The following is a 24862-nucleotide window of genomic DNA, read 5'->3' as shown; positions in this document are numbered from 1 at the left end:
CCGATTTTCAGAAGTGAGGTCGTGGGACGGAACAGTAGGCATCCTTGACTGCTGTGTAGCAGTGGTCAAGTATATTCGGCCCTCTAGTGGGGCAGGAGACATGTTGGTATAACTTTGGCAGCGCCTTTCTGAGGTTGGCCTGGTTAAAGTCCCTGGCTGTAATGTGCAAAGCCTCTGGATACCTGGTCTCAAGTTCATCAGCATGTGACATGAAATTTGTTAACTTAGCAGCAGCAGTTCAATGCAATACATAATCTAGCAGAGAGAAAAAAATAAAATGATAATAAATAAAATAGTAATAAATAAAAATAATCAATAAACCAGTAAATCAATTACGTATATTGTATAGATTAAAAAAGAGTGCAAAAACAGAAATACTGTATATTAAAAAAAAGTGAAGTAGTGTCCAAAGATTCAATGTCCATTTAGGAATTGGATGGCGGAGGGCAAGAAGCTGTTACTGAATCGCCAAGTGTGTGCCTTCAGGCTTCTGTATCTCCTACCTGATGGTAACAGTGAGAAAAAGGCATGTCCTGGATGCTGGAGGTCCTTAATAATGGACGCTGCCTTTCTGCGACACCGCTCCCTAAAGGTGTTCTGTAGGCCAGTACCTGCCAGAGGAAGTCACAGAGATGGGTACAATTATAACGTTGAAAATACATTTGGGAAGGTTCATGGATGGGAAAAGTAAAGAGTGACATGGGCCAAAAGACCTGTTTTCTATGCAGTATAATGCAGTATAACTCTAGGACTTTGCATACCTGAAGGTCAATTGTTTTGGTAATAATGATCTCAAACAGAGGGACCTCACATTGACATCATTTTCATGAAAAGAGTATTGAAATACTGAACTCCAAATTATAAGAGCCCTGAACATAAGTCAAACAAACGTCAGGAGACTTTGACCAACCTTATCACAGAGCCATAAATGATGAATGCAATAAGAAAAAGTCAAAAGGAAAGATTATGTAGTCCTGTGCAGGTTGACTTAGAAATTGCTTAACATGAGGACAAAATACAGTCTTAATGTACATAACAGTAGCTAAACTGTAACAACTAATTTTTATATAATTATTATAATCAAACTTATTTTAGAACCATTTTTGAGAGTGTAATAGTTTTGTTGATTACTGGTACTATATTAACATTTATTTGCGATTTTATAAAATGTAATTTCCCTCTAACAGTGATTACATTTCAGGTACTCCATTGTCCATGAAGCGTATTGTTACATCCGGAACTGGACTGCAAACACAACATGGGCAAAACACACACAGGTTGCAGACACCTGAAGGCCCAGATCCAGCTACTATCCAGTGAATATTTAGTTGGTGGAATGACTGTGTGAGATACAGCAATGGGCCAATAACCAGGAAGTGCATAGATATTCCAGCAATGTCAAAACCACCTACAATCTGAACACCTAAAGAGTAAAACCATTGGTGTGGAGCAGAGTGGCAGTCAGTGCTCACTGGATGGAGCATTCCAAAGGTCTGCATGGCCAAAACTATATTTAATGTGAGTGTTCCTGACTTATTTCCACAGCCCACTATCTGTCACACTCTTAGCATTATCTCCAATATGGTAAGAGGTTGCAAAGGCCATTCATTTGCTGATAACCAAATGTAAAGCCTGTAATGGAAACGTCTGTAAAGGATTGAGAGTCATTGAATGGTTTATTGTACATAATTTTATTTTTGAATAAAGTGCATTTTGAAATTTTAAAAAATTCATTTGCTGATAGACAGCAAGGCTTTTAGAGCAGATGAAGTTGCTGCTGATTACCAAAACCATTTCCAAGAAAGGAGACACGTCAGAGTAAAACCATTGGTGTGGAGCAGAGTGGCAGTCAGTGCTCAATGGATGGAGCATTTCAAAGGTCTGCATGGTCAAAACTATATTTAATGTGAGTGTTCCTGACTCATTTCCACAGCCCACTATCTGTCACACGTCAGGTCTCCTCCCAATAGCCAATGATTCCTCTCACTGTCATAGAGTCCATGCCAAACCATTTGATTACCTAGTTCCACTGACCTGCACCAGGACCATAGTCCTCCATACCCCTCTCATCAATACAGTATACCTATCCAAACTTCTCTTAGACAAATCCACCACTTGCACTGGCAGCTTATTCCAGACTCTGAGTGAAGAAGTTTCCCCTCATGTTCCCTTTAAACATTTCACCTTTTACCCTTAGCTCATGACCTCTAGCTATAGTCTCACCCAATCTCAGTAGGAAAAGCCTGCTTGCGTTTACCTGATCTATACTCAGAATTGTGTACACCTCTATTAAATCTTCCCTCATTCTTCACTGTCTAGGGAATAAAGTGCTAACCTATTCAATCTTTCCTTATAACTCAGGGCCTCCAGTCCTGGCAACATCCTTGTAAATTTTCTCTGTATTCTTTCAATCTTATTTTACATCTTTACTGTAGGTAGATACCCAAAACTGCACTCAGCACTCTCATACCAACATCTCATACAACTTCAACATCACCTTGCAACTCCTGTAATCAATACTTTGATCCATGAAGGCCAATGTACCAAAAACTTCATTAAAAAACTTGCAACACCACTTTCAATGAATTATGGACCTGTATTCCCAGATCCCTTTGTTCTATTGCACTCCTTAGTGCCCGACCATTCACTTTGTAAAACCTACCCTGGTTGAACCTCCCAAAGTGCAACACCTCACACTTCTCTGTATTAAGTTCCATCTGCCATTTTAGCCCATTTTTCCACCTGGCCCCAAATCCCTCTGCAAGTTTTGATAGTCTTCCTCACTGTCCACTAAACCCCCTGTCTTTGTGCTTTCCTCAAATCTGTTGATCCAGTCACAAACAAGAGAAAATCTGCAGATGCTGGAAATCCGAGCAACACACACAAAATGCTGGAGGAACTCGGTAGGCCAGGCAGCATCTATGGAAAAACTTACAGTCAACGCTTTGGGCTAAAACCCTTGCCCCAAGCGTCAACTGTACTTTTTTTTTCCATTGATGCTGCCTGGCCTGCTGAGTTCCACCAGCATTTTGTGTGCGATAACCTGTTTGTCATCCAGATCGTTGATATAGGTGGCAAACAATAGTGGACCCAGTACCGATCCCTGCAGCACTCCACTAGTCGGAGGGGCAACCATGTATTACCACTCTGTGACTTCTCATCTTGAATGACAAGCGACTGAACCTTCCTGACCAGCCTCCCATGTGGAACCTTGTCAAATGCCTTACTATAGTCCATCAAGACAACAACCACTGCCCTGCTTTCATTAACTTTCTTGGTAACTTTCTCAAAAAGCTCTACAAGATTGGTTAGACATGACCTACCATGCACAAAGCCATGCCCACTATTCCTAATCAGTCCATGTCTTTCATATATCCGGTCGCTTAGAATACCTTTCAATAACTTTCACACTACTGATGTCAGGCTCACTGGCCTATAATTTCCTGGTTTACTTTTAGAGCCTTTCTTAAACAGCGTAACAATATTAGCTATCCTCCAATCCTCTGGTACCTCAATTGTCACTAAGGATGATTTAAATATCTCTGCTAGAGCCCCTGAAGCTTCTACACTTGCATCTCACAGAGGCAAGGGAACACCTTGTCAGGCCCTGGAGCTTAATCCAGCTTGATTTGCCATTTTGCCATTTATTCTGACAGGTACATACAAGCTTTGTACTCTCAAAATTTCACTTTTGAAGGCCTCCCACTTACCAGGCACACCTTTGCCAGAAAGCAGCCTGTCCCAATCCACACTTGCCAGATCCTTTCTGATACCATCAAAATTGGCCTTTCTCCAATTCAGAATCGCAACCTGAGAAGCAGACCTATCTTTTTTCCGTAATTTTTTTGAGACTAATGGCGTTATGATCACTAGATAAAAAGTGTTCCCCGATATAAACTTCTGTCACCTGCTCTGTCTCCTTCACTATTAGGAGGTCAAGTATTGCACACACTCTCAATTACATTCTCTCTTGCGGGAAGATGGTGGCGTAACACAGCTCGCAGTGGCCACCCCTGTGGTGATGTCTGTTATTTGTCAAGTAGTGCCGTGCACAATCTTGATTTGATGGAGACGGACGTGAGAGCACGGAGGAATATCTGGTGAAACTTCTGAAATGCCTGCTTCGCTGCTGCTGCTACTGTGTGATGCAGAATCTCTGGAGGAGAAGGCCCCGAGTCCTTGGCTTTGCTTGTTGCTCGGCGGCCAGGGCGGGGTCGAAGTGCTCGCCAGAGGATGGTGCTTGGAGAGACTGCATCAGATGGGCTGGTTGGAGGCTCGAAGTTTTCAGATGGACCCAGAGCCCGCTGCGGTCAGGAGCTTCCAATGGTGCTGCATTGGCGAGTTGGCGGCGCTTGGAGGTTCATGGCGGGAGAGTTCCTCCCTTCTGCTGCCTGCATGGGATGATAAGTCTATCGGGAGTTTGAGACTTTTTTTTTACCGTGCCCATGGTCTGCTTTTTATCAAATTATGGTATTGCTTTGCACTGTTGTAACTATATGTTATAATTATGTGGTTTTGTCAGTTTTAGTCTTGGTTTGTCCTGTGTTTCTGTGATATCATTCTGGAGGAACGTTGTATCATTTTTTAATGCATGCATTTCTAAATGACAATAAACGAAAACTGAACTGACCTGAACTGAACTGAACTCAGTCACAATTTAAAATCTGTCCATCAAGGTGTACTGCAAGCAGGATCTTCTCTGCACAATAAATCTAACAAAAAAAGTCAGGCAGTAGCACCATAAAGATATGAGACTCTGTGGATGCTGGAAATCCGGAGCAATACACACTAAATTCTGGAGAAACTCAGCAGGTGAAGCAGTATCTATGGAAATGAATAAGCAGTTGATGTTTTGGCTGAGACCCTTCGTCAGGTCTCAGCCCAAAGCATTTGACTGTTTATTCATTTCCATAGATGCTGCCTGATCCTGCTGAATTCCTCCAGCATTCCGGTGTGTTGCTCAGGCAGCAGCACCCATCACTACACAAGACCTTAGCAAACTTTGCAAAAAACTTTAACTAAGAGGGAATAAGCAGAAAACCTCTAAAGTTTGGACTTTCTGAGAAACTCATTAACATGCTACTTCTACTATGTGATGACATGACAGCCTTAATGCAAATCAACAGATCTATAAACATACTTAAACTCAGTGCGGACAGGAGTCAAACAAGATTGTGTCTTCGCATCAACCTTCTTCTCAATCTTTCATGATGAAATGCTCCAACTCGTCTCCAAGCCTTCATCTGGAGTAAAGTTTATCTACAGCACAAGTGGAAAACTGTTTAATCTTAAATCATCTCCACTCCAGAATAACCTGCCATCAGTATATATTATGTAACAAACACTTGCACAGGTTACTTGGAAAATGACTTCAATTAATTTATGATTCTTTATTTCTAGATCGATCTCTTCAGTCTCCTTGGAAGCAAGTCATCCTCAATCATGAATGATTGTCTCATAAAACAATGGGTAAATTCTATACCAGCCACTCCCAATGACTTCTTTAAAATGGCTGACATGACTGAGCGACTGAGTGGGAGAGATGAAGAGTGGGGCTTGCTAGATGTAGTTCTGAATCCAGGGAGGATGTGGTGAAGCTGATTGGGGTTGGAGCGAAGGACTGAGCCTGCTGTTAGGAGTTTTCCCTCAGGCAGGAGGAGAGGGTAGGGATGGCAGGAAGCAATGGAGAAGAAGGAGGTAAAAGACAGGAAGTTGTATTGGGTGATGGGAGTTGTATGCAGGATAGCGAATGGCCGGTTTCTGGGAAATGGAAAAGTAGTCGACATGGACGTTCAAATGCTGTTCATAGACTTCAGTTCAGCATTCAACACAATCATTCCTCAGCACCTGATTGGAAAGCTGAAACTGCTGGACCTGAACACCTCCCTCTGCAACTGGATCCTAGACTTCCTGACTGGGAGACCTCAGTCAGTCCGGATCAGGAGCAGCATCTCCAACACCATCACACTGAGCACAGGAGCCCCCCAGGGCTGTGTGCTCAGGCCACTGCTGTTCACTCTGCTGACCCACAACTGTGCAGCAATACACAACTCGAACCACATCATCAAGTTCACCAATGACACAACCGTGGTGGGTCTCATCAGCAAGAACAACGAGTCAGCATACAGAGAGGGGGTGCAGCGGCTAACAGACCGGTGCAGAGCCAACAACCTGTCTCTGAATGTGAACAAACAAAAGGGATGGTTGTTGACTTCAGGAGACCATGGAGTGACCACTCTCTGCTAAACTTTGACAGCTCCTCCATTGAGATCGTTAAGGTAAAGCAAATTTCTTGGTGTTCACCTGGCGGAGAGTCTCACCTGGTCCCTCCATAGCCAAGAAAGCCCAGCAGTGTCTCTACTTTCTGTGAAGGGTGAGAAAAGTCCATCTCCCGCCCCCCCCCCATCCTCACCACATTCCACAAAAGATGTATTGAGAGCATCCTGAGCAGCAGCATTATTGTCTGATTCGGGAATTACACCGTCTCGGATCACAAGACCCTGCAGCGGATAGTGAGCTCAGCTGAGAAGATCATCAGGGTCTCTCTTCCTGCCATTACAGACATTTACACCACACGCCGCATCCGTAAAGTCAACAGCATTGTGTAGGACCCCATGCACCCCTCATACAAACTTTTCTCCCTCCTGCCATCTGGCAAAAGGTATCAAAGCATTCGGACTCTCACTACCAGACCGTACAACAGCTTCTTCCCCCACGCCATCAGACTCCTTAATACCCAGAGTCTGGACTGACATCTACATCATTTATTATTATATTGTAATTTGTCCTCTACTGTGCCTATTGTCTTGTTTATTATCTATTGTACTGCCCTGCACTGTGCCCTTTATGTAGTCCTGTGTAGGTCTGTAGTCTAGTGTAGTTTTCGGTGTTGTTTCATATAGTCTGGTGTAGGCTTGTGTTGTCTCACTTAGTCTAGTGTAGCCTTGTGTTGTCTCACTTAGTCTAGTGTAGTTTTGTGTTGTTTCATGTAGCACCATGGTCCTGGAGGAACGTTGTTTCATTTTTACTGTGTACTGTACCAGCAGTTTGTGGTCGAACTGACAATTAAAAAGTGACTTGACTTGACTTGACTTGACTTGACTTGAGTATTGTAGTAGCTTATTGTGCAGTGATGAAGGCAGTAGACAGAATTTAAATAAAAGAAGGAAGGAAGAGTTTAAGGTTTTGTTGAGGTTTGAATGTGGTCCTGTTTCTGATATCAATTCAATTAGATTAGATAAGGATTAAAAAAAATCATTAGGAGATATTGTGGGTGCAAAATCTTTAAGAGATTGAGCACTCTTAGTGTTTTGTAAAGATAGTAAACAATGTGAAAAAGCTTTGGGTTTAAAAGCTGTGGCAGGCAGGAAAGTAAGACCAATAAATTATATTGAATGACAGTGGCTTTGGGGAGTAATCACAGGAGTGCCTCCAGATGTATCTATGGACCAAGTTAAAAATAATTTAATTAGGGGAAAAGTAGAGGATGCTAAACATTTAAAAGGGTTTTGTGGTACGGTTGGAACAGGTAGCTTATTGGAATTGATTAAATTTGATCAAAAAGAGTTGCGGTTAGGGCTAATTTAGGTTATTAGTTACATAGTTTGAGCACCCTCTGAGATGATTTCCATGAAAGAAATTTGGTCCTGTGTGTAAGGGTAAAATCTGCTGGAGAACATGACTATGACAATTGTGGAGAGTAGTTCTCCAAATTGTAGCAACCGTGGAGAAGAAGATAGCTCTGCTTACGCAGGGTGCCTGTATATAAGAAACCTGTGGAAGTGCAGTGTGTTTGGGTGGAAATGGGCATATTATATGCAGAGGCTCAGCAGAAAGTACAGGAGGCTGTGTCAATGAGACATATTCATATACAGATTACAGATATTTTAAGGACAGTGTGTAAAGTGCATAATTGTATAACAAAGGAGTCACTGATTGCTGATAAACTGAAGTTTGTCACTTTCATGGCAGATGTGGTCATTTGTACAGCACAAACTAAAAGCCGGACAGGAAAATTACAATTATATTAAAAGTTTCAGAAAAACAGCTAGAGATTAAAGACTTAACTCTAGAGGTTATTAATGATTCCTTATATGGATGAGTAAATAATGTTCAGCCTTCAAAGGAGGGTTGTTGATGTTTCTTTTTAATCCTACAATGGAACACTAGAAGCCTTTTAGCTAAGAGTTTTAAAAAACATTGAAGATTTACCAAATTAACCTGATCTTACATATACGCAGGAAAGCTGGTTGAAATATTATCTAAGTTTTAAGATACAAGCTTATGTTGATATATGATGTGATCAGAAAATGGGCATTGGAGGAGGAGTGGCTACCTTTGTCAAAAATGGGATAGCACACAGAGCTGTGAAAGGTTAACAGCTGATGTATTGGAAAATGGGAAAAATAAGGTGATATGGTGTGAGGATTTTAATTTTCATAGTACTATGTGGGGTTGTAGTGTCACAAATGTAAGTGGGATGGTGGTGGAAGATTTTCTGGAGGAAAAGTATTTGGTGAGCTTGAATGATAGTAGGAGCAAAAGGATAAGACTATTTAACAACACCGTTTCTGCTATAGATCCTACACTGGTATCTGAGGATGTAGCAATGGTGTGTTATTGGTAAGTATATAATGATACAACAATGGGGAGTGATCATTTCCTCATTATCTGTACAATGGAAATAGATGAGCATCAGAGCAAAGGTTCTCATATCTCCAGATGAAATTTTAAAAAGACAAATTGGGATATATTTAAAAACGCAAACACAAGGAAATCTGCAGATGCTGGGATTTCAAGCAACACACACAAAAATTGCTGGTGAACGCAGCAGGCCAGGCAGCATCTATAGGAAGAGGTACAGTCGACATTTACTGTACCTCTTCCTATAGATGCTGCCTGGCCTGCTGCATTCACCAGCATTTTTTGTGTGTGTTGCTTGGGATGTATTTGATGATATATGTGAAAATAGACTTCCTGATATTTGGTTTTGAGGGATATCAAGTTGAGTAATAGTTCCTTTTGTTCTGTACTCAACTCAATAGCTAAGGAATCAATTCCCAGATTGTTGGGAGATGAATGAATATAAAAGAGCTGTGAAGGAAGGGAATAGACCTTTTCGGAAAGTTAGGCAATGTTACTCCTATTCATCTTTTATACAATATAAAAAAGCTCAAGCTATAGTTAGAAAAATAGTGAGAAGGGCAAAGAAAATGTATTGGAGACCCTATTGTGATAGCATTGGGAAAGAGATCCAGGTAGGAGGAGTTTGGGGTATGATACAGAAAATGAGGTGATAGAAAACTTGATGTGTTGCTGGTTTTGTATGGTGGCGAGAAGGTTGCAGTTACTGACTCTGAAAGAGCTGAGTTATTAGCAAAAACATGTCAGTGCTTAGTCAATTTAAATAAAGAAGAGAGGTCTTACAGAAAAACAGTTTTGGCAAGCAATCCTCAGATTGCTGGGAAAAGGAATTTTCCAATTCCTGCATAGATGCCAAATTTACACTGTCTGAACTTAAAAAGGCTATTAATGGTGCTGGTCAGGCATCATCTATAGAATATGATACTTGTTATAATATGCTTACACAGTTATCGGATTTGAAACGTTCGTTTTGAAATTCTTTATTACAATATGGGTTGAAGGACGACTTCCTGCTTCCTGGAAATTAGTGGTTGTTATCCCTATATTGAAACCTAGTGAGGATCAATCAGATATAAATTTATTTTGTTAACTTCACATGTCTGTAAGATAATGGAGTGAATAGTTATAACAAGGCTTTTTTATTTTGTGGAACGAGTGAAAAATTAGCTGAATACCAATTTAGATTTCATAATGGGGAAATGACCATGGATTCACAGTTATTGGGAATCTGATATTTATCAGGCCAAAGTTAGTAACAAATGAGTGGTAGCAGTTTTCTTTGATGTAGAGAAAGCTTATGATATGTTATAGAAAGCAAGATTGCTGCTTAGGCTGGACAAGATGGGAATATGTGGTAGAATGTTCAAATGAATTCAAGACTTTTTATGTGATAGAAAGATACAAGTTAGGGTGGGAACACCAGTCTCTAAGGAGTATGAGATAGAGAATGGGACTCCACAGGGAAGTGTTTGTAGTCCATTCCTTTTTAATATTATATATTAAATATTGGCTCAGATATTTCCAAATCGTTATAATGCTGATGATGGTGCAGTGTGGAAGAGAGGCAGGAATATAAATTATATAGTTAGGAAAATGCAGTACAATGAAATACATAATAAATAAGTATAGAGGAAAAAATGAATTACAGTAAGTATTTACATATCTATTAAATAATTGTTAAAATAAGTTGTAAAAAAAGAAATAAAATAGTATTGAGGTAGTGCTCATGGGTTCAATGTCCATTCGGGAAATCAGGTGGCAGAGGGGAAGAAACTGTCCCTGAATCGCTGATGGACAAAAGGCATGGAGCGTGCATGTGAATAAAATTCTGGAGAAGTGTAAAAACTTCTTAATGTGCTCAGGTGCTTAGCTTGGTGTGATTGGGTTGCGAGTAGGAGGACACTTAAATAAATGTATATCTTTCTTTGATTATGGATGTGTTGCTTATGGGTCAACCTCACCAAGTGGTCTTAAAGCCCCCAGATAAAGTTCAAGCTCAAGCAGTGAGATTATGTTGTGGTGCTATTAAATCATCCCCAATTTCAGCATCACTGGTAGAAATGGGTGAAATACTTTTACATCTACGCAGGTTACAGTTAGCATTGCTTTATTGGGTTAATATAAGAGGACATAAGGGAGTATTGGGAGCACTGTATTTATAAGGCCTTCAGTTTTGGGTGGATGGGAAATGAATGGGGACAAAATCTTGTGTTGTTCAATGTGGATTATGGTCCCAGTGGACCCCTTTCCATCAACTCCTTCATGGTTTTACCTTTGCCTGTGGTTGATTTGAGCTTTTAGGAAAAGATCAATGCTTATCAATGACACAGCAAGAATGCAAGGCAGATATAATGGATTCTTTCATATCTACACAGATGGTTCAAAAGATCCAGTGACAAGTCGTACAGGTGCTTCTGTTTCTGTTGCAAAGTTTCAGGTAACTATTAAGAAAAGATTATCAGACTAAGTATCAGTATTCATGTCTGAGATGGTTGCTATCATTTTAGCCTTGGAATGGATCAAACAAGTACAGCCTGATTATGTATTTCTGTAAACACGAGGAAATCTGCAGATGCTGGAAATTCAAGCAACACACACAAAAAATGCTGGTGCTGACGCAGACATCCCACCTCTCCCAGAAGTTCCGGGAGTCTCCCACATATCGATAGTGGCTCCTTGATGCCCGGAAATTATATACAATATCCCGGAAATAGATTTTTTGAGAGGGAGAGCAAGCATCCTGATTGGTCTCTCTTCGTGCTAAGAGTGGTCCCCAACCACCAGGCCACGAGGAAACAATATGATTTGGCGATATGAAACGATACGAGTCAGCTGCACCTTTCCTCATTCCCTGTCACGCACTGTTGAATTTTAACACACGCGAGGTCATCAGTGACCCAAGACGTGCAAAGGAATGGGTCCGTGACCCATTTGTGAATGTCCCCAGTGAATCGTCCATGTCAGCGCGGGAAAAAGATCAACTCCTCGAGCTTGCAAATGACGGTGGGCTGAAAAATATATTTGACATAACATCTCTGCCGGCATTCTGGATCAAAGTCAAGGCTGAATATCCTGAGATAGCCACGAAAGCACTGAAAACGTTGCTTCCATTTCCAACATCATATCGCTGCGAAGCGGAGTTTTCTGCAATGAATGCAACGAAAACTAAATTGTGGAATAGACTGGACATAAGGAACCCCCTTCAAGTATTGCTGTCTCCCATCACCCCTCGATGGGACCATCTTTGTTGCAGGGAAATAAGCCCAGGGCTCCCACTGACTCAGCGATATTGGTATGTTGCAATGATTTTAAATATTCATATGAGAAAAATATGCGCTGTGTGTTTAATATCCAAACGTTACTTAAAATGTTATGATGCTATTGACTTATAAGTGACTTATACAGTAATTCAGTTGTCCCCCACCTCCAGGCCGCGAAGAATACAGCGGTGGCCGAAGCACCCCCAGCACATCTTTAAGAAAAAAGCCGAAATAAACAAGCTAATTGATTAGGTGCCGCCCAGCACGTAAATGTCGGCCCAGATCAGATGCGATTGCCGATTGCGTCGCCTCAGATCTGGGCTGACATTTACGTGCCGGGTGGCACCTAATCAATTAGCTTGTGTATTTCAGCTTTTTTCTTAAATATGTGCTGGGTGCGTTCCGGCTACCGCTGTATTCTTCGTGGCCTGGAGGTTTGGGACCACTGTTAAAATTGACTTATCACTACATTCGTGCAAGGAAAATATGTGCTGTGTGTTCAATATTAAATTCGTTAGATAAACCCCTTTAGAAACGAAATTGAGTGTATTAGCCACTTACAAGTGACTTATCACCTATACACTCCGGTCGCGTTTAACACCCAGCCCCCCCCCCCGCCCGGCTCCACCGGTCCGCAAGAATATTGTCAATATATAAGTACATATTTTAATGTCACATTTGCTGCATATACCTAACTTGGTTTACAGATTAGACAAAGTCACTAAACAAAATATTACATACACCCTTGGAGGTCAACGGTGTCGGGTGGTGGAATATCGGGTTGCGGGGGGGAGGTGCTACCTCCCTGAAATGGTGGGGCTACCTCCCTGAAATGAGTTTTTGCAGGGTGGGGTGTCTGTGAATGCAGCAGGCCAGGCAGCATCTATAGGAAGAGGTACAGTACCTCTTCCTATAGATGCTGCCTGGCCTGCTGTGTTCACCAGCATTTTTTGTGTATGTATTTCTGTGCTCTGATTCATTCTCAGTCTTGACATCTATTAAAACAGGTACTTCAAATTGTAGGCAAGACATTTTTTCTTGCGACTGGACAACATCTGTTGAGGCTGCAGGGTCGAGGCCTGTGTATGAATTTCATATATGTTCCTGCCCATGTTGGAGTTGAAGGAAACGAGGAAATGATTCTTGTCAAACGATCATTTAAAATTAAGGATATAAATAATTACCTATTCAGAATTAATATGCATATTACTGGCACCTGTAGGGAGTGTACTTGTCAAAACAAAACGGTGCAGCATATATTGTTTGAACGCTGTTCCTATGAGGTGCAAAGGAAACATCTAATTGCCAAATTGAGATCTTTGGGACAGACACAGTTTAACATGGAAAGTTTATTAGGATATCACCGCCATCGTAATGTATGTAGGTGGATATTTGACTTTCCGAAAAGCATTAGACGTTTTGATTTTTTTTCTGGGCAGCGGAATTTAGTGGGTCTATTTCCCGTCACTTTGCTGCGCACTCCAACTCAGTAGGTGGCGGTAATGTACTTGATGTCGGTTTGTTATTTACCATTAAACGTTACCCCCCCCCCAAAAAAAAACAGAACCAACTGAGTGTTAGTGAGATCAGTCATTTGATTTTAAATTACTCCTTCGTGTAATTAGGGCGAAAATATTTGAGGGGTGTGGACGAACATTGTGCGGGAACAGATCTCAGATGTACGTGGGGTCAGGACACTGGGCAGCACTCGTGGCTGAGCGGGTTCGGGGCAAGGTTCAGGCTCAGGCTCTGGCTCTGGCTCTGCGTTGGCGAACCCGCTGACTTCCGGCGGCTCCGGCCGACTCAGTTATCCCCGCGGTGGGCGGAACGACCGGAATCTGTCGGCGGTCGGTGGAAATGATCCGTGAACTTGCAGTGTAAGTGGAGTGACTTGGGCCCAATTCCCGTGTTAGTTGAAGAGCTGCTGCCGCTGGGCCACTTTCCTGTTGGAGCTTCAGCTGCGTTATCTGTCGGTGCTCGCAAATCGAGGCGTCTTAGTAGAGTAAACTGTTTTACACAAAAGTGCTTTGCCTATCGTTTTAACTTCGAACCATTCGAGAAATATGCACGTTGACATTAAATTTTGGGTAAATTTTATGTTGACATTGGACTTCTCATTCTTGTTTAACTAGCCCATGCCGACCAAGATGTTTATCGTAGCTTGTTCCATTTGCCTGCATTTGGCCCAAATCCCTCTAGGCCTTTCCTATCTGTGTACCTGTCTAAATCTCTTAAACGTTGCCATTATACCTACCCCAAGAGCTTTGGTAGCTCATTAACCACTCTGCGTTATAAAGTTACCCCACAGGTCCCATTTCAATCTTTCTGCTCTCACCTTAAACCTATGCGCTCTTCTAGACTCCCCTACCTTGGGAAAAGACTACAGCCATCCATTTTCCCTACTTCCCACATTATTTGATGTATCCCTATAATGTCATCCTTTACCAGGGAATATGTTCCAGACTATACAACCTCTCAGGTTAACAAATGCTATTGAATATGTTTTGTCCCCTCTCCAGCTTAAAGAGTGCAGAAAATGCCAGACATTTCTTCATTATCCTGTCTATCTGTGTTGCCACTTTCGGACGCTTGTCTACCTGTACTCCTAGGCCCCTCTGTTCCACAAATCTCTTCAGGGCCCTACCATTTACTATGTATGTCCTGTCTTGGTGTAACTGATCAAAGCAAATGCAAAGCCATGCTCTTGTCCAGGTTGAATTCCATCTGCCTTTCTTTGGCCCACTTAGCTAGTTCATCGAGATCCAGCCGTAATTTTAGATAACCTTATTCATTGCCCACCACATCAGTTTTGGTGACATATGCAAACTTATTAGCTATGCTATCAGCACTCAAAATGCTAGAAGAACTCAGAAAGTCAGGCATCATCTATGGAGGGGAATAGACAGTCGACATTTGGGGCGAAGACCCTTCACCAGCAGCTAGGTTAACACCATTGTCATCCAGATTGTTAATATAAATGACAAACAGAAGATCCAGCACTGATTTATTGAGACACACTTCTGGTCACAGGCCTTCAATCTGAATAATAACCCTCCAGCAGTCCCCTCTGATTCCTTCCGCAAGCCCTGTTTGTTTCCGGTTCGTTAGGTCAGCCGAGATCTAATCTACCATGCGGCACCTTGTCCATGTAGACAACATCTACCGGCATGCCCTTTAGTCATGGTTTCTCTCATCTCCCTCTTAGTTGGCCAGGCAGCACCCATCTGTGAACCTTTTTTAAAAATCTGTTATGCATGATGGGAAAACAAAAATCAATGTTTTTTTTTCAGAAAGGGGTTTTCTTGCTCAAGTTTCTATACTCCCCCATCTCAAAATTTACGTTTACTCCCGTCACTTGTCATCTTGCTTTTTGAAGTAGTGGCAGTTAATATTATATAATCAAAAGGCAGGGCCTCAAGAAGTCAGCATCCATCATGGAGGACTCTTGTCGTCCGGGAGATGTCCTCCTCTCTTTACTACCATCAGTGAGAAGGTACAGGAGCATGAAGGCACACACTTAATATCTTAGAAACTGCTTCTTCCCTTTTACCATCAGATTTAAGGAGGATGAGAGGGAATCTGATTGAAACATATAAGATTATTAAGGGATTGGTCACGCTAGAGGCAGGAAACATGTTCCTGATGTTGGGGGAGTCCAGAATCAGAGGCCACAGTTTAAGAATAAGGGGTAGACCATTTAGAACGGAGTTTAGGAAAAACTTTTTCACACAGAGGATTGTGGTTCTGTGGAATGCTCTGCCTCAGAAGGCAGTGGAGGCTAATTCTTTGGATTCTTTCAAGAAAGAGATAGAGCTTTTAAAGATAGCGGAGTGAAGGGATATGGGGCGAAGGCAGGAAAAGGGTACTGATTGTGAATGATCAGCCATGATCACAGTGAATGGCGGTGCTGGCTCAAAGGGCTGAATGGCCTACTCCTGCACCTATTGTCTATTGTCTATTGTCTATTGTCTATTTCTGAATGGTTCATGAACCCATGAATACCACCTCACTAGTTTGTTCCCATTGTGCACTATTTAATTATTGTATATTCTTTTTGTAATTTATAGTCATTTTTATGTATTCTGCTGTACTGCTACCACAAAACAACAAATTTCATGACATATGTCAGTGATAATAAACCTGATTTTGGTTCATACCTGCACAGTGATCCATATATATTTACAACTACTGTGTTCATTATGGCATGAATTGGAATCAGAGCAAGCTATTCTGATTGTTCCCTCAACTCTGCATTTCCTTCTATCTGCAGTACCCCTTCACCCCATAACTTACCAAGCATTGGTGTCTCTTAACAATATTTAAAGATCCTGCTTCCACTGCTCATGAGGAAGAGTTTCATAAATTCATGACCCTCTGAGGAAAATAAAACAGCTTTCCTCATTTCTTGTTCAAATTGGCAACCTCTTATTTTTAAACAGTGATACCAAATTCTGTTTCTCCAACAAGAGGAAACATACTCCACTCTTCCAACCAGACTCCGTAATTTTTCCGTCTGATTTGCTTTGAATTTTGAACCTAACTCCACAAACCTGACAGTCCTGGTAGGCCAACAACAGGAATTCTGCAGATGCTGGAAATTCAAGCAACACACATCAAAGTTGCTGGTGAACGCAGCAGGCCAGGCAGCATCTGTAGGAAGAGGTGCAGTCGACGTTTCAGGCTGAGACCCTTCGTCAGGACTAACTGAAGGAAGAGTGAGTAAGGGATTTGAAAGGGGGAGGGGGAGGGGAAGATCCAAAATGATAGGAGAAGACAGGAGGGGGAGGGATAGAGCCAAGAGCTGGACAAGTGATAGGCAAAAGGGGATACAAGAGGATCATGGGACAGGAGGTCCGGGAAGAAAGACAAGGGGGGGGGACCCAGAGGATGGGCAAGAGGTATATTCAGAGGGACAGAGGGAGAAAAAGGAGAGTGAGAGAAAGAATGTGTGCATAAAAATAAGTAACAGATGGGGTACGAGGGGGAGGTGGGGCCTTAGTGGAAGTTAGAGAAGTCGATGTTCATGCCATCAGGTTGGAGGCTACCCAGACGGAATATAAGGTGTTGTTCCTCCAACCTGAGTGTGAATATAAGGTGTTGTTCCTCCAACCTGAGTCCTGGTAGGCCCATTGTTTCTGCCTGCTCTTGCCCTACTGAACTTGTGTCTGCATAACGACTCCAGTTTAACCTCTTGGTTCAGTCCCTTCCCACCTACATCTGTGACACTTCACGTGCTCTCGACCTCAGTAACTTTCAATTCCCTGGTCCTGATTGTCTTTATTTTCACCATGGATGTCCAGTCCCTATACACTTCTATCACCCATCCAGAAGGCCTCAAAATTCTCTGCTTCTTTCTTGTCAACAGACCTGACCAGTTCCTCTCCATCGCCATCCTCCTCTGTCTGGAGGAACTGGTCCTCACCCTCAACAATTTCTCTTTTGGCTCCTCCTACTTTCTCCAATCTCAAGGTGTAGTTATGGGCCCCAGCTATACTGCCTTTTCAGTGGCTACATAGAATAGTCCACGTTCCAAGGCCTCCCTGGTAATGCTGCCCAACTGTTTCTGCATGACATTGATGACAGCATTGGTGCTGCTTCATGTACCTCTGTTGGGTTAATTAATTTCCCCACTAACATCTTAACTACATTCTACAGAGGCGTGGTTGAGAATGTGCTGACCTGGTGCTACAGTGCTGTTGACAAAAAAACCTTGCAGTGGGTGGTTAGGGGAGCAGAGAAGGTTATTGGGGTCTCCCTACCTTCTGTCCAAGACCTCTTTCAGAGTCGATGCCTCCAGAAGACACGGTACATCATTAAATACCCCTCACACTCTCTCCATGAACTGTTTGTTCTTCTGCCATCAGGCAAACGTTACAGGAGCATCAAAACTAAAACCACAAGGCTACTAAACAGCTTCCTCGCACAGGCAGTCAGACTGCTAAATAGCTGCTCTACCTGACTCTGCTTTGGACACTTTTAACTTGCACTGGACACTTATAACTTGATTTTAACTGACGTGTGGCTGTTGTGTTTCACTATTTATTGTTATATTTATTATTCAGTGTTGCGTTTGTTATGTTATGATTGCACTGCTCCTGGGAAACACTGTCTCATTCTGCCCTGTAGAGCTGATGTACGGTTAGAATGACAATAAAGTTTTTTGAATCTTGAATCTTTGAATCTTGGATTTCATCAACTTTGCCTTCAACTTCCACCCTACCTATAAATACACTTGGTCCATTTCTGACACTTCTCTCCCCTTTCTTAACCTCTTCTGTCTGTACCACAAGAGGCAAACTATCTACCAATATCTTTTATGAGCCCACCAATTCCCTTGGCTATCTTAATTATACCTCTTCTCACCCTGCCTCCTGTAAAAAATGTCATTCCCTTTTCTCAGTTACTTTCTGTCTGCTATATCTGTGCCCAGGATGAGGTTTTCCTTTCCAGGACATCCAGGCTGAATGACGCGATAACTACAACTCAAAGTTAGCAAGACCAAGGAGCTGATTGTTGACTTCAGGTGGAGAAAACCAGTGGTCCATGAGCCAGTCCTCATTGGAGGATCAGAGGAGGAGAGGGTCAGCAACTTTAAGTTCCTCAGTTTTATCATTTTGCAGGACCTGTCCTGCAATTATGAAGGAGGCATGGGAGGACTTCTACTTAAGAGTTTGAGATGATTCGGTATCACATCTAAAACTTTGACAAACCTCTATATGTATTTAGTGGAGAGTGTAATGACTGGCTGCATCACAGGCTGGTATGGATACACCAATCCCCTTGAACGGGCAATCCTACAAAAAGTCATAATAACCCTCAGTCCATCAGGGGTAAATCTCTCCCCACCGTTCATCGGGGTAAAGTCCTCCCCACCGTTGAGCCTATCTACACAAAGCATAGTCGCAGGAAAGCAGCGTCTATCATCAGGAATCCCCACCATCCAGGATATCCTCTCTTCCTGCTGCTGCCATGAGGAAGATGGTACAGGAACTTTAGGACTCTCACGCACCACCAGGTTCAGGAATTGTTCCTGAACCTGGTGGTGCGTGAGAGTCCTAAAGTTCCTGTACCATCAGGCTCTTGAACCAAAGGGAATAGTTTCACTCCATTTTCCCCATCTTCGAAATATTCCCACAACCTTTGGACTCATTTTCAAGGACTCTTTGTCTCATGTTCCTGATACTTATTGCTTATTTATTTATTATTATTATTTCTTTCTTTTTTACCTGCAGTTTATTGTCTTTTGCACTCCGGTTGAATGCCCGAGTTCGTGTGGCCTTGCATTGATTCTATTGTGGATTTATTGTGTATGCCTGCAAGACAATGAGTCTCAGGGTTGTAATTGTTAACATATCTGTACTTTGATAATAAATTTACATTGATTTTTGAATATTAGTGATGCTCTACTTCTTTAAAGACCAGCGTTTCTCTTCCTCCACTGTTGATGCTGCCCTCGCCTGCATCTCCTCCATTTCCCAGACATCTGCCCTCACCTCATCATCTCGCCACCTTAGCAGGGATAGAATTCTTCTTGTCCTCGCCTATGAGCTTCTACATCCAACACATTATTCTCCGCATCTTCTGCCACCTTCAACAAAACCCTACCACCAAGCGCATCTTTAACTCCTGCCCACTCATCGCTTTCCACAGGAATCGCTCACTGCATGATTCCCTTGTCAATTCATCCATCCCCATTAATTTCCCTCTTGGCACTTATCCGTGCAAGAGACAGGAGTGCTACACCCTCGCATTCATCTCCTCCCCACCTCCATTCAGGGCCCCAAACAATTCTTCCAGGTGAGGCAACACTTCACCTCTGAACCTGTTGGGGTTGCCTACTGTATCCAGTGCTCCCATTGTAGCCTTCTCAGCATTGGTGAGGCCTGACGCAGGTTGGGGGACGACTTTGTCAAGCACATTAGCTCCATCTGCAGAAAGTAGAATTTCGCTGTAGCTGAGCATTTCAATTCATATCCCCATTCCCGTTCTGCCATATTGATCCATGGCCTTATCTTCTGTCACCATGAGGCCACTCTCAGGATGGTGGAGCAACACCTCATATTCCATCTTGGTAACCTCCAACCAGATGGCATAAACATTGTTACTTCCAGCTTCTGGTAAATGTATTTTATTGAGATACAGCGTAGAACCGGTCCTTCCTGCTCTCCAAGCTCGGTGCCGTGCAATCCTCCCATTTAATCCCAGTTTAATCATTTGACTAATTATCCTACTAACTGTATGCCCTTGGACTGTGGGAGGAAACCAGAGCACCCAGAGGAGACTGACACAGTCTTGGGGAGAATGTACATACTCTGTACAGACAGCAGCAGGAATTGAGCCCAGGCCACTGGTACTATTATGTGTCGAGCTAACCACTATGCTACCGTGTCACCCCAAATTTATTTCCCTCTCCCATCTGTCTTCTTCTATTCCCCATTCTGGCCTCTCACCTCTCCTTCTTACCTGCCTATCACTTCCCCTGGTGAGCCTCCACCTTTTCGTTTTCCCATGATCCACTCTCTTCTCCAGCCCTTTGGCTTTTCCACTCATTACTTCCCTGCTTCTTACTTCATCACCCTTCCCACCCACCTGGCTTAACCTTGTCCTTCTTCCCCTCCCCCACATTGTTATTCTGGCATCTTTGTTTTGTGGCAGCAGTACAATGCAAGACAAAAATTACTATAAGTTACAAAAATAAATAGTGCAAAAGATGAAAATTGAGGTAATGTTCATGGGTTCATGAATTCATAAATCTGATGGCAGAGGAGAAGAAGCTGTTCCTAAAACGTTGTGAGTTTTCAGGCTCCTGTACCACCTCCTCCAGGAACGTAGTGCCTGTGATGGAATTGGCTGAGTTGTAACCCTTTGCAGCTTCTTCAGCTCCTGTGTGTTGGTAGCTCTTTACTAAGCTGTGATGAAACCAGGCAGAATGTTCTCCAGTATGCATCTGTAAAAAATTGCAGGAATCTTTACCAAATCTCATCAAATTCCAAATGAAATAGAGTCACTGGCATGCCTCCTTGGTGATTGTGTCATTGTGTTGGGTCAAGATAGATCCTCTGAGATGCTGACACCCAGGATTTTGAAGCTGGTCACTCTTTCCACTGCTGACCCTTTAATGAGGACTGGTGTGTGTTCTCCTGACTTCCCTTTTCTGAAGCCTGTAATCAATCCTTGCTGATGCTGAGTGCAAGATTGTTGTTGCACACCACTTGGCCAGCCAATCAACCAATCCCGTATGCTGCCTCACCAGCATGTGAGATTCTGCCAACAACGGTAGTGTCATTGGTGAACTTAGAGATGAGATTTGAACTGTACCTATTCATACAGTCATAAGTATAGAGGGTAGAGTAGTGGGCCAAGTACACACCTTTGAAGTACGCCTGTGTTGATTGTCAACGAGGAGGAGATGTTATTATTGATCTGCACTGGACTGTGACTCCCAGTAAGGAAGTTGAGGATTCAGTTGCAGAGGGAGGTGCAGGGGCCTAGGTATTGAAGAATATCATTTAGTACTGAGCAGATGATGGTGTTGAATGCCCAGCAAAGCAACAACCTGACATTTCTTTTGCTATTCACCAACAAGAGAAAATCTGCAGATGCTGGAAATCCAAATCTAGTTAGAGACTTTCCCAGCATTCCCCAGTATAACATAACAAAAGAAGCCATTTTAAATTTAACAAAAAAGAAAGACCCCGTACACACAAAAAATGCTGGAGGAACTCAGCAGGCCAGGCACCATCTATGGAAAAGAGTTCAGTTGATGTTTTGGGGGCGAAACCCTTCATCAGGATTACAATCAGGACACTCCCTGATGATGGGTCTTGGCCCGAAATGTCAACTACTGTTTTCCATAGATGTTGCCTGGCATGCTCAGTTCACCCTGAATTTTGTGTGTTGCTATGTTTTGCTGTTGTCCAGGTGCTCCAAAGCCGAGTGGATAGGCAGTCAGATTGTATCTGCTATAGACCTGTTGTGGCGGTTGGCAAGTTGCAGTGGCTCCAGGTCCTTGCTCAGGGAAAAGTGAATTGTAGCTATGACTACTGATCAACCTCTCAAAGTACTTCATCATAGTAGATGTGATAGATGTTGAGCCAGCTCTTCTTGGGAGCTGACTGTATGATTGCTGCCCTTTTGAAGCAGGTGGGAACATCTGACTGCAGCAGTAAGAGATTGGAGATGTCCTTGAAGACTGCAGCCGATTGGTTGACACATAGTTTCAGTACCCTGCTATGTGCACCATTGGAACTGGACACTTTCCAAGGGTTGACCTTCTTGAAGGATGTTCTGATGTCAGTCCCCAAGATGGAGATCTCAAGGTCTCCAAATGCTGTGTGGGTCACACAGGCATGGTATTTTCCTCCCTTTCAAATTGTGCATAAAAGGCATTGAGCTCATCAGGGAGTGAAGTATCAAAACAATTTATATTGTTTGATACTTCCTCATAGGAACTAGTGGTGTGCAAACCTGCCACAGCTGCTGTGCATTGTGCTTAGATTGTGTCTAGCTTCACATGGAATTGTCTTCTTGCTCTCACTGTAGACATCCATAGGTTGTACCTAGACTTCTTGTAGGATTCTGGATCACTGCTCTCGAACACCAATAGATCTAGTCCTCAGCAAACTGCGAATTTCCTGGTTCATGCGGGGCCTCTGGTTTGAGAAGACTTGGTTTGTTCCCAAAGGCACATACTCATCCACGCAGGTTTTGACAAAGTCGGATTGAGCTATGGCATTTTCATCCAGATTTGAAGAAGAATCCCAGAATATGTTTGAGTTCACAAATTCAAAGCAGTCAATAGATGCTCCTCTGCCTTCTTTGACCATAATTTTGTTGTCCTCAACATTGCTTTTTGTTTGCTCCCCTGTTAAGTGTTTAAAAATTCAACCTTTTAAACTTGCCCAGCTGGCTATGCATATTATCCCATGTTTATCTGTTCTTGTACCACTTATTTATATTGATTCTCCTCATTCTTCCTACAAACATACCAGTTGCTATTTTCTCCATTGCATCTTAAATGTCGTATGTCTATTTATTTGCAAAGTATTTTCCTATCATCCTGAGATATGACATTGCCAAGTTTTGTATCATCTGCAAACTTTTAAACTTCAAAGTACTGATGATGGAGTCTACAACTATAGAAAACATTGATATAAAGTGTGAGAGGAAAGATTTTCTAAGGGAACTGAGGGAAGATATTTTCACACACAGAGTCCTTGGTATATAGAATGAGCTGCCTGAGGAAGCTGTAGAGATAGGTCCAATTACAGTTTTAAAAGTTATTTAGACAGGTATGTGGACAGCAAAGGTTTAGAACAATATGGGCCTAATACAGGCAAATGGACCAGAGTGTCATAGAGTCACAGAAAAGTACAGCCAGAAACAGGCCCTTCCCATCTAGTCCATGTTGAACCATTCAAGCTGCCTACTCCCATCGACATGCACTCCATACCCCTGCCATTCATGTGTCTGTCCAAACTTCTCTTAAAAGTTGAAATTGAGCTCGCATGCAACACTTGCGCTGGCAGCTCGTTCCACTCTCTCACAACCCTCTGAGTGAAGAGGTTTCCCCCTCGTGTTTCCCCTTAAACCTTTCACCCTTAAACCATGACCTCTAGTTGTAGTCCCACCCAACCTCAGTGGAAAAAGCCTGCTTGCACTTACCCTATCTATACTCTTTATAATTTTGTATACCTCTATCAATTCTCCCCTCAATCTTCCTTGTTCCAAACCTATTCAGTCTTTTCTTACAAGTCAAGTGCTCCAGTCCTGGCAGCATCCTTGTAAATTTTCTTTGTACTCTTTTTAACTTTTATTTACATCTTTCCCGTAGGTGGGTGACCAAAACTGCACACAATTCTTGAAATTGGGCTTCACCAATGTCTTATACAACCTCAACATGGCATCCCATCACCTGTTCTAAATACGTTGCTTTATGAAGGCCAATCTGCCAAAAGCTTTCTTTATGACCCTATCTACCTGTGCTGCCACTTTCAATTAATTATGGACCTGTATTGCCAGATCTCTTTGTACTGCCACACTCCTCAGTGCCCTACTGTTCACTGTGTAAGACCTACCCTGATTGGTCCTACTGAAATGCAACACCTTGCACTTGTCTGCATTAAATTCCGTCTAACATTTTTCAGCTGATTTTTCCAGCTGGTCCAGATTGCACTGCAAGCTCTGATAGTCTTCCTCGCTATTCCCTATACCCTGAATCTTGGTGTCACTTGCAAATTTGCTGATTCAGTTAACCACATTATTATCCAGATCATTGATAGATGAAAAACAACAATGGACGAACAATCCCTACAGCACTCCATCTGTCACAGGTCTCCAGTCAGAGAGGCAACCATCTATGACATTCTCTGCCTTTACCACAAAGCCAATGTCTAATCCAATTTACCAACTCATCTTGAATGTCAAGTGTCTGAACCTTTCTGACCAGCCTCCCATGTGGGATCTTGTCAAATGCCTTACTGAAGTCATTGTGAACAACATCCACTGCCTTGACTTCATCAACTTTCCTGGTAACTTCCTTAAAAAATTCTATAAGATTGGCTAGACATGACCTTCATGTAGAAAGCCAAGCTGACTATCCCTAATCAGTCCATGTCTATCCAAATACTCATATTTCCAATCCCTTAGAACGCCTTCCTATAACTTTCTCACCACTGCTGTCAGGATCACTGGCCAACAATTTCGTGGTTAATCTTTAGAGCCTTTCTTGAACAGCTTAGCAAAATTAGCTATCTTCCAATCCTCTGGTACCTCACCTGTTGCTAAGGATGATTTAAGTACCTCTGCTAGGGCCCCTGCAATTTCTGCACTTGCCTCCCACAGGATTTGAGGGAACATCTTTCAGGACCTGGGGATTTATCCATCCTAATTGGCCTCAAGACAGCAAACACCTCCTCCTCTATAATCTGTATAGGGACAATGATCTTGGTGCTGCTTTG

The 24862-nt window shown here is 42.6% G+C and overlaps 1 protein-coding gene across 3 annotated transcripts in view; it reads left to right on the top strand.

Moving 5' to 3' along the window:
* Nucleotides 1-13452: 13452 nt before the first annotated feature.
* LOC140205946 (biotin-dependent 3-methylcrotonyl-coenzyme A carboxylase beta1 subunit) overlaps nucleotides 13453-24862 on the top strand; it is a 76758-nt gene continuing 65348 nt past the window's right edge. For all 3 annotated transcript variants that reach the window (XM_072273843.1, XM_072273845.1, XM_072273842.1), the window contains exon 1: nucleotides 13453-13780. In XM_072273843.1, coding sequence (XP_072129944.1) covers nucleotides 13761-13780 — 20 coding nt within the window. In that variant the 5' untranslated portion in view covers nucleotides 13453-13760. The remainder of the gene's footprint in view (nucleotides 13781-24862) is intronic.

Source organism: Mobula birostris, chromosome 12, assembly GCF_030028105.1.
Source record: "Mobula birostris isolate sMobBir1 chromosome 12, sMobBir1.hap1, whole genome shotgun sequence".
NCBI lineage: Eukaryota > Metazoa > Chordata > Chondrichthyes > Myliobatiformes > Myliobatidae > Mobula > Mobula birostris.
Note: the sequence above shows the minus strand (reverse complement) of the source record. Positions and strands in the feature narration are given on the sequence as shown.